General features: G+C 41.0%; 1 protein-coding gene across 1 annotated transcript in view; it reads right to left on the bottom strand.

Annotated features, from left to right (window-relative positions):
* CERS6 (ceramide synthase 6) overlaps nt 1-15467 on the bottom strand; it is a 109699-nt gene that overhangs the window by 74155 nt on the left and 20077 nt on the right. Inside the window, exon 2 of the mRNA XM_088146700.1 lies at nt 5600-5705. Coding sequence (XP_088002826.1) covers nt 5600-5705 — 106 coding nt within the window. The remainder of the gene's footprint in view (nt 1-5599; nt 5706-15467) is intronic.

Raw genomic sequence — 15467 nt, 5'->3', positions numbered from 1 at the left:
TTTCTCAACTTTGGCAACTTTAAGATATGTGGACTCCAACTCCCAGAATTCCCTAGCCAGCCATGCTGGCTGGGGAATTCTGGGAGTTGAAGTCCACATATCTTAAAGCTGCCATGGTTGAGAAACACTGGTCTAGAGTATAAAACAGTTTGTGCAAGTTAAATAGCTGCAGCCTTCATTTTCAGTTTGTACTGTTTTACGGTTTATATTACTATCAAACCTCTGCATATGATCTTGACAGAAGTATACAAAGAACCCTAATGCCTCCAGATTTGTGTCATTTGCATAAGAATGTAATCAAGCAAATGACATAATATACCACCATGGGCAATCATGCTGTTTTTACCATCTTTGATTTTATAATGTAAGCTGCCCAAAGCTGTCTGGAGTTGGGTGGTCTTTACATTTTAATAAAATAAAATAATTGGGAATAGTGGACACAATTACTCTGTTAAATCACGCTTTCAATTGAATGTTGATTTTGGTGCCTTATTTGCTCCATTTATAATAGAATATAACTCAACCCCTTTTCTGCCTTCTGTTTTCTGTGGCATTGTTCTCAGACACACTCATTTTCCATGAGGCCTGCTGGCTTGGAATTCTGGTACCTGTAAGCCAAATTATCAGGATAGCTCCAGGATGAGGACAGCTGCACATGCTGGTTTAGTTTTGCTTCACTCATGCATTGTACTTTTGTTTCTTTTCCTCAGAACAGATCCAAAACAATTTACAGGTAGTCCCTGGGTTAAGAATGCCCAATTTATGGACAACCCATAGTTAAGAACAGAGCCTATTGTAGCAAAATTTGAATTAAATACACAATGTTCGAGTTAAATACACAATGGTTCGAGTTCATTACACAATACTACTTATACAGTATTATACAATAATACTGTTCTGGCTTACATACAAATTCGACTTAAGGACAGATCTTGGGAATGGAACTTGTTCTTAAACTGGGGGGCTACCTGTACTGCTTCAGGATGCCCATCTCACCAAATGAAGACACATAATACTAACTTTGTCACTGGAGATTAACAATTCTACAAATTCCTTTTCCAGAGAATAAAAACACATTAACAATACAGGTAGTCCTCGCTTACTGACCACTTGTTCAGCGACCGTCTGAAGTTATGATGGCACTGAAAAAGGAGATTTATGACTGGTCCTCGAAGTTGTGGTCATTGCAATGTCCCCGCAGTCACATGATTGCCATTTGCAATCTTCACAGCTGACTTCCGACAAGCAAAGTCAATAGGGGAGCTCTCAGGAAGTTGCAAGTCACGGTCACATGACATCACGCTTAACAACTGTGGATGATTTGCTTAACAACCACAGCCAGAAGTGATGTTGTAAGTTGGCATGGCCACCTGACATCATGCTTAATGACTGCACAGCTTAGTGCAGAATTGCCAGTCCCAATTGTGGCCAATAAGTGAGCACTACCTGTATATTTCAGCTTATTTATTGCCCCAAAGGATACCCTAAATTGTAAGTTTTGGATATACTCTCCTAGTGATTCTTAAAATTTTCAAGACTGTGGAACACATTTTTTTTTTTTACTTAAGAATACCTATAATTAATTTTTTGAAGAAAAAAAAATCAAAGAAATAAAAATATATTCTTTATTTTCTGGTACATTTAATTTATTTATTATAAATATAATGGGATGTATGAGCTCATATATTAGCTGGTATATTTAAACATTTAAATATTAAAACACATTAAAACATGGTGGCATATGCCATCCATGTTGGGAGTGAGATTTGTTAAAGTTTTAGAATTAGTATAACATTTAGCTTATTTTTGTATTTAGTCTTAGTTGTAGGGAGTGTTAAGTCCAGTTTTATAATGATATACTGAAGAAAAGGCAGTTGTCCTTTAAATGCCTTTTCACTTAAGCTCATATTCTGTGAATTTACACCAAAAACTCTGCTAGTGATTATTTTTTCTCAACTGTTTTATTGGACATCTGAGCAGAGATCTATCAACATCTTGCTTTTGATCTTGGAACTAGCTTGTGGAAAGTTGTCTATTTATTGGAGAACCTTGGTGTACTGCAGACATTGTTTAAGAAATGTCCTGTATACAATTGAAATATAATTGTTTACTGAGGCTCTATCTCTCAAAAACCTTACACTAAATAACAAAGCATGTAAGTAGCAGAGGGGAGGGGAAGACTCTAATTTACTTGTGGGTTGTAGCCAAGTGGGTAAGTGGAATGGACTATGAAAATGTGATGAACTGTGAGAATAACCTTGGGAGACAGGAGGAAGAGCCGCAGCCTAGACAAGGGTCTGATAAGAGAAGTTGGAGTCCAAAGGAGGGATAGGGGTGGGGAAAGCATCTCAGAAGGGACCCTCCCTAGTTCTCTGGAAAGTAAAGACAGGGGAGGGGGTAAGTGCTTTCAGACATGCAAGACTGTAACCTTATAATAAAATAGTGTTAGAACTCATGGTTTTGGTTTCCTGTCTGGACTACCTTGAAAGGCCAACAATAAGTCATCTGATGGCATCTGTGTATTGGCAGGCAGGGCAGGGCATGTGAGAGAGAGAGAAGGCAGCCAATTAGCAAGCAGCAGCAAGAAAAAAAATCAGTTGGGTCCAAATATGTATTCTTTTCAACCTATTGCTTACAAATTGTCTCTTTGTGGTTCATCGGTGAATAGCTCTTCTGACACCAGGTATTATTTATCACTACAAAAAGTATGCCATGAAAGTTTGAAATTGCCAACAAATATGTGGTACAACTGGCACAGTGGTTGCATTGAATGTTGTTGGTAGATGTCATTACCTCATCTGTGAATTTTATGAATTTTTATGACAGTTTTTAAACATGTTTTTGAATTTTTTAAAACAATTTTTGAACTGTTGTATTGTTTTGTTGTTTTATATTGTTTTAATTATATGCCACCCAGTTTTATTTATTTATACATACATACATACATACATACATACATGATAGATAGATAGATAGATAGATAGATAGATAGATAGATAGATAGATAGATAGATAGATAGATATTCTATAACTCCATGACAATTGTCCATAAAATGACTGTTGCCCTGGACTTCAATCCCCAAGACCAACTCCTTCCATGCAACCACTTACCTCACAAATCATACATGGTTTTCTTGCTCAGAAATTTTATATTAGATTTTACTATTATAATCAAAATTCTTAATAAAAATTATATATACACAAGAAATTGATACAATTTTCAAACCACAAAGGCTGGGTTGATACAACATGCTAACCAAAATCTTGCAAATTGAGCTAAGATGCTAGATGAGCCCATTTTAATGATATGATGTGTGTGTCAGTATCTCCAGTGTGGCATGTTTTACTGCTTTTCCTTTTTACTGCTTTAATCCTTGCTAGCAAGCCTGAGTTGCTTGGCAGGCGTAATTTGAATAAATATAAATGGAAAATACTGATATAGCATATTTGGAACTGGACTGAGGTTTGTGATGGCTCCCTATATAGATTCCAGCAATAGCAAATAGAATTGGAATTGAGAGAGAAGCGTCTTTACATGAGAAGCACAATAGATGGTGCTTGCTTGGAATCACTTTGAAGTCAATTCAGTTCCTTATCTGAAATAGCCCAAGGCAGGCACTATAGTCCCTTTAAATTCTGTACAGTGTGATCTTACAATTTCAGAAGACATGACCCACAGAAGGATAACTCTATGTAGTAACATGTTCACCTGCATATTCCAGAGACCAACAAAGCATTCAACAGAACTGCCCTCCAGGTCACTGGGAAAATCCCCAGGTGCCTTTCAGAAACCCTCTGGATCCATCAAGCACCTCTGGTAGGACATGTAAATTTGCTCATTCTCCCTGCACAAGGTGATGGTTCTGGTCAACCCATAGTCATGAGGGCAAGGGACTGATGGAAATGTTCCCAAGTCCTGGCCCTGTATCTTATGATGCAATGTAAAGGCCAGATTAAATGGTGGCCAGCTGTGTGTGCTAGAGCTGAGATGAACTGGGACAATTCCTGAGCCACTTTTGACTCCAAGCGCAGGAAGTTAAAAATCACCCAGGACTAACCAGGGTGAATCCATAACCACCCTTGCAATGAGTTTGAGTGGCTCATGAGGGGACACTACTATGCAGCTATGAGGATGGTAAAGTAGCAGCCCCCCCCCCCCCAGCTTGTCTTTCTGGCCCAATCTCACAAATATATCTGGCCACCTGCAGAACAGCACTCCTCACACAGTTGTGTGCCAAGGTCTCCTGATATACAACTGCCACTCCATTTTTCCTGCCCTGGAGTCAAGACTGATGCAGCATACAAAACCAGGATGGATAAATCTCTGTGAGAGGTATTTCTCCACTCCTCATCCAGTCACGATTTGATGACACATGACAAGTCTGTCCTCTTGTCCACAATCATGTCGGGATTGGATTTATTACAGACAGACGTGGCATTCAAAAAGTTCAATATGAGTTGAGTTCAATATGTCCAGCAATTTGGTTACCTGGCGCAGGAGGTGAGACTGGGGAGCCTGATTGGAAATTTAGTGCCATCTCTCTTGTCCTGCAATGACTTACTCTTATCTCTTATTATACTCCTCCTCCCATCATGACCACTATCCCACCTCTCCATATTTGTCCCTCTAAGCTATTGATCTCCTCTTTCACAATCACCTAGGCCTGCACTGGATAATCATGCATTGACTTCAGACTTGCTATACCTGGCAGCTATGTTCAGATGCACCCAGGCTCCAAAGGAGGTGACTGGTGAATCATGCAGAGTACAACCTCAAGTTCTTTTTCTTTCAATATCAGTGTAAGTTCTTTAAATAAATCTTTTTCCAATCAACTCTTGGAACTGCTTTCTCTTTTCCCCTCTATTCTTGCTCCTTCCAAAATATATATATATATATATTTTTATCTGCGCTCAGTCGTTACCGACTCTACAGTGACTGCTTGGACGAGTCCTTGCAGTTTTCAAGGCAATTGTTTCAGAAGTGGTTTGCCAGAGCCTCCTTCCTAGGGCAGAGCCCAGCTGGCAAGTGCAGGAGGCGGGGTTTCCGTCGCTTCGCGCCCTTTTCAGGCGCGCGCGGTTTTTCGCGCTTACTGGCAACTGCTCCCGACTCCTTTTTGCAAGGCGCCACCAGCATTTTTCCTCCCACCAGAGTGAGAGTACCCATTTATCTACTCACGTGAGTTTTTGAACTGTTGGGTTTACAGGAACTGGGGAGGAAACAGGAGCTCACCCTGCTAATGCGAAGGCTGGACTCGAACCGCTGAAGCGTCGACCATTTCTGGCCGGCAACTTTCAGCGTCATTAAGCCGCTGCGCCACCAAGTCCCCTTCCAAAATATGTCTTGCCATAATTGGTAAGTATACCATTCACACCAGCACAGACCTACAAATATATCCAACCTCTCAGATCCTGTCTTATGCGATAGTAGCACTTTGGATCACTGTGGGAAAATTAGCAGGATGCTTCTGTTACTACTCATTACTACACCTATCAAATGAACATGCCAGGAAAGGTGCCCAATCCCAATAATTAATTATATTGACAAAGAACCTTTTCATTTTCCTATAATGAATAAAAGGATTTTAGGAATATGTTGTACCTTTGTAATGGCAGTGAAGACCTTTTCAAGAATAGCATTAGGCTGAGCTTTCTGTGGTCCATTGGCTTGGACTTTTAAGCCTAAGGCACACGGCTTAGCTATAAACCTAAAATGGAGAGAGGGAGAGAGAGAGAATGAGACAGGGAAGAAGAAGGGGGAAAAAAGTAATTAGATACATGAGAGTGAATTTTGTTGTTGTTGTTGTTGTTCAGTCATTAAGTCATGTCTGACTCTTCATGACCCCTTTCTTCCAAATGCTGATTTTCCCCACCTCTTTAGCTGCACACAACTCAAATGATGGAATGACATTATCTGCAAATTAGGGTTGATGTGATACAAACTTTGAAAACTACTGACTCCTTGCCACCCTCAGAGAAATCAATTTGTAATTTTTTCTTGTGCTTCAGAGATTGAAACTCATGTTCCGATATGTTTAACCTGTGCTTGTGGGCGTTTTGCTTTCCCACTAGAGAGACTGCCTGTCAACCCCCCTATGTCATTTTGGTGCCATGCTGCTCTCATGGGGTTTATTGTTATGCAACAGCCTCATGATTTGTTCGGATAACACATTTCATAAGGCTTTTCCTAGAATGCTGGTCTGCAACACTGACCTAGTGTCACATGAACAGTAGGTTTAATTGTTTTAAAAAGCTGATCTTTCCTTGCACCTGCTTCAAAAGCAACCTATTGGGAGGTGTATTTTGCCAGACAGATGTCTGCAAATACATGTAGATAAATGTAGCAAGAGAGCTATGTTAGTCTATGGTTGCCAAAAATCAGAAAGAGTCTGGTAGCATTTCTTCAGCCTTACGCATTTTATTAAAAGGCATAAGCTTTTCTGAGCTACAGCTCACTTCATGAGATGCATAGAGTGACTAATCTAGGATTCAAATTGGGATGGGGTGGCGGGGGGGGGGGAAGGGAAGGGAAGAGAAGATAGTTATGCAAACACAGGTTACATGTGAGACAGATTACAAGTACTTTATCAGCTAATAACTATAATTATCAATTGTAAACAATCAGCAAAGCCCCTTTGGATTCTGTGTAGGACTGCACAAAATAAGTAATAGAAGTTTGGCATCAGAAAGGAAAATAAGGACAAAGAATATCAAAGTATTTAAACTTCCCAGGACACTACGATTGTTGTTTAGTCGTTAAGTCGTGTCCGACTCTTCGTGACCCCATGAACCATATTGCGCCAGGCCTTCCTGTCCTTCACTGCCTCCCTGAGTTTGCTCAGTTTCATGCTCATTGCTTCAGTGATGCTATCTAACCATCTCATCCTCTGCCGTCCTCTTCTCCTTTTGCCTTCAATCTTTCCCAGCATCAGGGTCTTCTCCAAAGAGATCTCTCTTCGCATTAGGTGACCAAAGTATCTGAGCTTGAGCTTCATTATCGATCCTTCCAATGAGCAATCAGGGTTGATTTCCTTTAAGATTGACTGGTTTGACCTCCTAGCAGTCCAGGGGACTCTCAAGAGTCTTCTCCAGCACCACAGTTCAAAGGCATCAATTCTTCGGCGCTCAGCCTTCTTTATGGTCCAGCTCTCACAGCCATACATTACTACTGGAAAAACCATAGCTTTGACTATGCGGATCTTTGTCGGCAAGGTGACGTCTCTGCTTTTTAATATGCTATCTAGGCTTGCCATAGCTTTCCTCCCAAGGAGCAAGCGTCTTTTAATTTCATGGCCGCAGTCTCCGTCTGCGGTGATCTTGGAGCCCAAATAAATGAAGTCTGTTACTGCTTCCATTTCTACCCCTTCTATTTGCCAGGAATTGATGGGTCCAGATGCCATGATCTTAGTTTTTTTAATGTTGAGTTTCAAGCCAGCTTTTGCACTCTCCTCTTTCACCCTCATCAAGAGGCTCTTTAGTTCTTCTTCACTTTCTGCCATGAGGGTGGTATCGTCTGCATATCTGAGGTTGTTGATGATTCTCCCTGCAATCTTAATTCCGGCTTGTGATTCTTCCAGCCTGGCATTTCTCATGATGCACTCTGCATAGAGGTTAAATAAGCAGGGTGACAGTATACAGCCTTGTCGTACACCTTTCCCTATTTTGAACCAATCAGTTGTTCCATGACCGGTTCTAACTGTTGCTTCTTGGCCCGCATACAGATTTCTCAGGAGACAGGTAAGGTGGTCTGGTACTCCCATCTCTTTAAGAACTTGCCACAGTTTGTTGTGATCCACACAATCAAAGGCTTTTGCATAGTCAATGAAGCAGAAGTAGATATTTTTCTGGAACTCTCGTGCTTTCTCCATGATCCAGCGAATGTTGGCGATTTGATCTCTAGTTCCTCTGCCTCTTCGAAACCCAACTTGTACATCCGGTAGCTCTCGGTTCATGTATTGCTGAAGCCTAGCTTGTAGGATTTTGAGCATAACCTTGCTAGCATGTGAAATGAGTGCAATTGTGCGATAGTTTGAGCATTCTTTGGCGTTGCCCTTCTTTGGAATTGGAACATAAACTGACCTTTTCCAATCCCGTGGCCACTGTTGCGTTTTCCAAACTTGCTGGCATATTGAGTGCAGCACTTTAACACTATCATCTTTTAGTATTTTAAATAACTCAGCTGGAATACTGTCATCTCCACTAGCTTTGTTGTTAGCAATGCTTCCTAAGGCCCACTTGACTTCACTCTCTAGGATGTCTGGCTCAAGGTCAGTGATCACACCAGGGTGGACATCAGGGACATTAAGATCTTTCTTGTATAGTTCTTCTGTGTATTCTTGCCACCTCTTCTTAATCTCTTCTGCTTCTGTTAGGTCCCTGCCTTTTTTTCCTGTACCATGCCCATCTTTGCACTAAATGTTCCTTTCATATCTCCAATTTTCTTGAAGAGATCTCTAGTCTTCCCCATTCTATTGTTTTCCTCGATTTCTTTGCATTGTTCATTTAAGAAGGCCTTCTTATCTCTCCTTGCTATTCTCTGGAAATCTGCATTCAGTTGCTTATATCTTTCCCTTTCACCCTTGCTTTTCACATTCCTTCTTTCCACAGCTATTTGTAAAGCCTCATCAGACAGCCATTTTGCTTTCTTGCATTTCTTTTTCTTTGGGATGGTTTTAGTTGCTGCCTCCTGTACAATATTACGGACCTCCGTCCATAGTTCTTCAGGCACTCTGTCTACCAAATCTAATCCTCTAAATCTATTCATCACCTTCACTGTGTACTCACAAGGAATATGATCTAAGTCATACCTGAGTGGTCTAGTGGTTTTCCCTACATTCTTCAATTTAAGCCTAAATTTTGCAGTAAGAAGCTCATGATCTGAGCCACAGTCAGCTCCTGGTCTTGTTTTTGCTGTCTGTATAGAGCTTCTCCATCTTTGGCTGCAAAGTATATAATCAACCTGGTTTCGGTATTGACCATCTGGTGATGTCCATGTGTAGAGCCGTCTCTTGTGTTGTTGGAAAAGAGTGTTTGCTATGACTAGCTTGTTCTCTTGACAGAACTCTATTAGCCTTTGCCCTGCTTCATTTTGTACTCCAAGGCCAAACTTGCCTGTTATTCCGATTACTCCTTGACTTCCTACTTTAGCATTCCAATCCCCTATGATGAAAAGGACATCTTTTTGGTGCTAGTTCTAGAAGGTGTTGTAGGTCTTCATAGAAGCGGTCAACTTCAGCTTCTTCAGCATCAGTGGTTGGGGCATAGACTTGGATGACTGTGATATTGAATGGTTTGCCTTGGATACGCACTGAGATCATTCTGTCGTTTTTGAGGTTGTACCCCATTACTGCCTTTCCCACTCTCTTATTGACTATGAGTGCAACTCCATTTCTTCTAAGGGTTTCTTGCCCAAAGTAGTAGATATAATGGTCACCCGAATTAAATTCACCCATTCCCGTCCATTTCAGTTCGCTGATTCCCAAGATGTCGATGTTCAATCTTGTCATCTCATGTTTGACCACATCCAGCTTGCCTTGGTTCATAGATCTTACATTCCAGGTACCTATACAATATTGTTCTTTACAGCATTGGACCTTCTTTTCGCTTCCAGATACATCCACAGCTGAACGTCCTTTCGGCTTTGGCCCAGCCGCTTCACTCTTTCTGGAGCTACTTGGAATTGCCCTCCGCTCTTCCCCAGTAGCATATTGGACACCTTCTGACCTGAGGGGCTCATCTTCCGGCGTCATATCTTTTAGCCTTTTAACATTGTCCATGGGGTTTTCTTGGCAAGGATACTGGAGTGGGTTGCCATTTCCTTCTCCAGTGGACCACATTTTGTCAGAACTCTCTGTCATGACCTGTCCGTCTTGGGTGGCCCTGCACGGTATAGCTCATGGCTTCACTGAGTTACGCAAGCCCCTTCGCCATGACAAGGCAGTGATCCATGAAGGGGAGGACACTACGATACAGATCTCAAACAAGCTGTTTTGGAACAAAGAAACTTTACCAGCACAATTGAGCAAGACTGCTGAATTCTCATAGAGCAAAAGATTTCAGGCTATGTCAGAAGCTCTTAACAAACACATTATCATTGCTAATTGATAAAACACTTGTAATCTGTCTCACAGGTAACTTGCACCTTGTCTTCCCCTCCCTCCCCCCATCCCAATTTAAATCTGCATCACTTTAGCCACTCCTTGCATCTGATTAAGTGTGCTGTAGTAATTTTTAATAAAAATTGTTAGTTTGAAAAAGTGCTAGCAGACTCCTTGTAATGTAGGTATGTGTATGTGCTGTGCACTTGACTATGTGCATGTTAAAAATCTGCCTGCATTATATAATTAAGAAGTATTAATTACATACTATGATTTTCTAAAGATAAAACAGTAGCAAGACAGAGAATATAATGGAGAATTTTTTTTTCCCATATTCAGAAGCATGTCGTCTGATATTTTGTAAGACATACTGTTCTTGAGTATTTTCACAGACGATTTCTTCCCATTGCCTACGTTCTGCTCTCTAAAGGGCAGATTTCTGTTAGAGTTTTGTAAATGATATTTTTAAAAAATCTGAGTTATTCAGAATAAAAAGATAATCCATCTGCTGACCCAAAGTAACTTATCTTCCCCCCCCCCATAACTTAAATAAAAAAATTAAAACGAGAAACCTCATACAACAGAAGCAAATCACAGTATAATGCATCATTATACAGCATTGGTTATCAAATCTTCAGTAAAATCAAGTATTTGAGTTATTTGCAAGAAGTTTTTATATTCATCTAATTAAGATGAGAAAGGGTCTTAGAGGAGGGGAGAGGAGGGGAGAGGAAGGAGGCAGGTGGGTCAAATTCACATTTCAGTGGGACTGTATGTACTTAGGCCCAAACTGAAAGCTGTTGTTAAAATCTCATTTTTTTTTCTTCAAGATTTTCAAGGGTATTAGATATAAATGCCACATACACATATTTTCTACTAGGCTGTTAATATGCTATACTTGATACCAAATTACACCTTAAGTAAACCAGTAGATAAACACCCTACATCCTGTTTTCTCCTCCAAGATGCCTATTAGTCCTTTCAATTTCTATCTTCATCAACCAAATTTTCACCATCCCAAAAACTGCCAAACAAATGTTCTATTTTTCTTATATTTTGGTGCTCCCGGCTTCTCCACTCAGACATTAACGTCATAATGGCCATTTTTATCCTTCCTATTCTCAAACCTGCTGACACATTCATACTTTTAAACCTGAAGAACTCGAAACAGTACTTGCCAGGAAGACTCTGTTGATTTTTGTAGAATACAGATCACTGTCAATCTTATAAACATGGAGCCTCACTGGTATAGAGGGGAGGGTAGATACTCCTCTATGATTACTGCTGCACATATTTAGAATATTTTAAATACAGTAGAAAATAAGCTTAACTTTCTTGGTCCATTTTTTAAAAAATAAAGGGGGAAGGAGTAAAAAAAAGCACGGGGCCAGGTTGTCTGAGGGACCACCTCTCCATGATTACATCAGCCCCCCTATGTGTGAAACAAGCAACACAAATCTCTCTCTGGGTTAACCAAAAGTAAAAAGTTTATTAAAAGCGTTTGCAAAGGCTGGTAGGCTTCATAGCGTGCAAGTGGGAAGCCACACCCAACTATAAATTTCAGCATAATTATATACATTCCTGAGCGCATGTCTCTCCCCATTTCCCCATGGGCTAAGGTACTTCGGGTTTACACTCTTTCCGGCCGCTCTGTGATTTCTTCCTGGTCCCTCCCAATTCATACATTGCATGTTTATGGTAATTAGGTGTTTAAGTATGCAGGGCATGTTAGTTAATATTCATCAGTTCATTACTCATGCGTACTTCTGTCTTTAGGCTCAAGGTTTCAGCTAATCACATTATACTGATAAAGATTGCTCCAAACTAGTTTTTATTTACATTGTCTCACACAAGGAGACAACTTCCCCTCCATCTGCAACTAGTTGATAACCATAACACTACTTCCTTATCTTTCACAACTATTAGATCTGGCAGAGCAGGCACGAGGAAACGGATTATCTGGACCCCTATCAGTCAGGGTTCAGGCCTGGTTATGGGACAGAAACAGCATTGGTCACACTTTTGGATGCTCTCTGGCGAGAGCGGGATGGGGGGAATGCATCCATCCTTGCTCTTCTTGACCTCTCGGTGGCTTTCGATACCATCAACCATGGTATCCTTTTGGGTCGGCTGCAGGAGTTGGGGCTGGGTGGCACAGTGTTGTGCTGGTTCGGCTCCTTTCTCCAAGACCGAACCCAATCGGTGTTAATAGGGAGCGAGAGGTCCAGCCCCCGGCCCCTACTCTGTGGGGTGCCTCAGGGTTCGGTGCTTTCACCACTCCTATTTAACATCTACATGAAACCGTTGGGTGAGATCATCCGGCACCATGGGATGAGATATCATCAGTATGCTGATGATACCCAATTATACATCTCCATCCCAGGTGCCTTAAGTGACGCTGTGACTGCCCTCTTGCAGTGCCTGGAGGCTGTGGGGGCCTGAATGGGGGACAACAGGCTTCGACTGAACCCTGGTAAGATGGAGTGGCTGTGGATACAGGGAGCCTCAAGATCTAGGAGTTTGTCATCTTTGGTTCTTGACGGGGTTACACTACCCCAGACAGACCCAGTGCGTAATCTGGGGGTCCTCCTGGACTCACAACTCCTGCTCAAAGAGCAGGTGGCAGTCGTGGCTAGGAGGGCCTTTGCACGACTTCGTGTTGTGCAGCAGTTACGCCCCTTCCTGGATCAGGAGGCCCTCCGCACAGTCACTCATGCCCTGGTCACCTCTGGGTTGGACTACTGTAATGTGCTCTACATGGGGCTACCCTTGAAAAGTATCTGGAAGCTACAGCTGGTGCAGAATGTGGCGGCACGGACAGTTCTCAATGCCCCTAGGAGGGCACATATAACACCGCTGTTGCGTGAGCTGCATTGGTTACCAGTTTGTTTCCGGGTCCAATTTAAGGTGTTGGTCATCACCTTCAAAGCCCTTCATGACACAGGACCAGGTTATCTGAGGAACCGTCTTGCCTCGGTTATTTCAGCCCGCCCCACTCGGTCCAGCAGAAGGGGCAGGTTGCAGACCCCACCAGTCAAGGAATTTCGATTGGTGGGGTCTAGGCAGAGGGCCTTTTCTGCTGTGGCTCCCGCCCTATGGAACATCTTGCCTCCCGAGGTCCGGTGTGCCCCTTCCTCATGGCCTTCAGAAAAGGGGTTAAATCCTGGCTTTGCCAGAAGACCTGGGGGGCAGATGGAGGCTCACATCTGTGGAGATGGCTGGTGGGGTGATGGGTTCTGGCTCCCCCCCCAGCATCTTGAAGGTGTTAGTGCTAAAATATACAGAGGGTTTTTAGGACATTTTTAATCTCTGTTTGTATTTTAATTATTTATGGATTTTAGCCACTGTTGGAGGGATTGGTGTGCTTTTTCTTTTTTGTTATTGTGAGCCGCCCAGAGTCACCCGTTGGGGGAGATGGGCGGCATACAAGTTTAATAATAAATGAATAAATGATGTGGGTCAACTAGGGATGTACAGCATCAGCTAGGGATGTACATTTGATGGGTCCCAGGTGACGGGCCTCCTTTGCCGTGGTGCCCATCTTATGGAACATTCTTCCCCCCCCAAAATTAGATTAGCTCCATCCCTTTTGATGTTCCGGAAGTCCCTCAAGACCTGGTTCTGTTGCCAGACCTGGGGCTTCCAGAGAACTGGAGACATGCTTAGATGGCTCCATTGCTGACGTGGCTGTTCTTATTCTCTCTTTGCCTAGGGTTTGTATATTTTGGGTCTATATTATTTACCTTTTAATATTGATTCTTATATTTTTATACTGATTGTTTTATATATGTGTTGTTTTAGTGGGTTATTGTATGCCACCCAGAGTCACTTTTTGTGAGATGGGTGGCCGTACCAATTTGATTAATTGGTACGGCCACCCATCTCACAAAAAGTGACTCTGGGTGGCATACAATAACCCACTAAAACAACACATATATAAAACAATCAGTATAAAAATATAAGAATCAATATAAAGAATATAAGAATTAATTAATTAATTAATAAAAAATAAATTAAAAAAAAAAAAAGCAAAGGAGAATATAGGCAGCCCAGGGCTTTTTAGAAGACGAGCAAGGTAAAAACACATCCAGTACTAATTCAATTGCCAGCAGGTAGTTCCAATATGTTGTGAAGGTGAATCTTTGGCAGTTAACTCCAGGAACAAGCAGACTAGTTCACAGTATGCTTCCCAGAATCATCAGGCAAATCATCTGTAATGCTCTTTCTGAGCATTTGCAGTAATAATTACAGCAGTACAATAGAAATGAATCAGAGTTGTGAAAATCCGATATGATAGGGAAAGTGCATAGCCATTTAGTTGGATATTTAGTCAATTTTATTTGATTTATTTTATCTCAATTTATTTAGGGTCAGGCAATTTTCTGTTGCCGCATCTTACGTACAGAATGTTTCTTCTTAGGCACATTCATAATTCAACTGCCTCAACTCCAAACATATCTTATTGATTTAAAAACTGGATGGAAATAGTGGTATTTAGTTTAATCATCATCATAATTTAAAAGCAGTTTATATTTAAGGTTTTAGCATTATTTGAATGGCAGTTCCTATCACCTAATTTAGTCCTTCAGTATTCATATATTTTAACTAAAAATATAATAATACTGTAATATTCTTTGAAGTTAAAGAGAGCATCTTAAAACAGCAGAATATTCAGAAGAACAGATTTTTAGAATACAGGTGTATTGCAAATTCAAAAATAAATACTTCACAGCCAACTGGCTATTGTCTGATGCAGTATCTAAAAATAATTCATTTCTAAGGTCTAAGCTTTCCAAAAGAATAGGGGTGGAAAGGAAATATTTGCTTATTTACAGTAGACTGGGAACCACACTTCTTACATATTTAATAATGTAGCATAAAAATCAATATAACTGACATCTCAAGTAGTTTCCCTTTGTTCATCTTTAGTGAATGACATCAATATACCTTTCTCATAAATTATCAGCAACTAAAAGACATGGTAACTATTTTTGCTATGAGAAAGCATCTTATACCTCCCTCCGTTAAACAGCAAAACATGAATGGAGGCAACATCTAGTCCCATATAATACAGAATAATGACCCTGTATGATGTAGAAGATGTTTCCAAACGTTGTAGGAGCATGAAGAAAATTAGCAGCAGAATACAGTAACATGGGGTTGCATACTTTAAAATGAGAATATATCTGCATAGGAGGTTCAGATGTATAAGTAGTGACACATAGCTACTTGAAGTACAAGCATGTAAGACTTCAAGTGCCAAGCTGACTATATAGAAATCCTGTAGTTCATTGTGGTGTCGCACCAAGTTTCCCTGTTACTGTCAACCATACAGTGGGAAAATTGTTTGGGAGCAATTCATTAGAAATGCAG

The sequence above is a fragment of the Python bivittatus genome, unplaced genomic scaffold (genome assembly GCF_059951505.1).
Source record: "Python bivittatus isolate LINGU-HERP-01145 unplaced genomic scaffold, Pbiv_v1 ctg000480_np1212, whole genome shotgun sequence".
Classification (NCBI taxonomy): domain Eukaryota; kingdom Metazoa; phylum Chordata; class Lepidosauria; order Squamata; family Pythonidae; genus Python; species Python bivittatus.
Note: the sequence above shows the minus strand (reverse complement) of the source record. Positions and strands in the feature narration are given on the sequence as shown.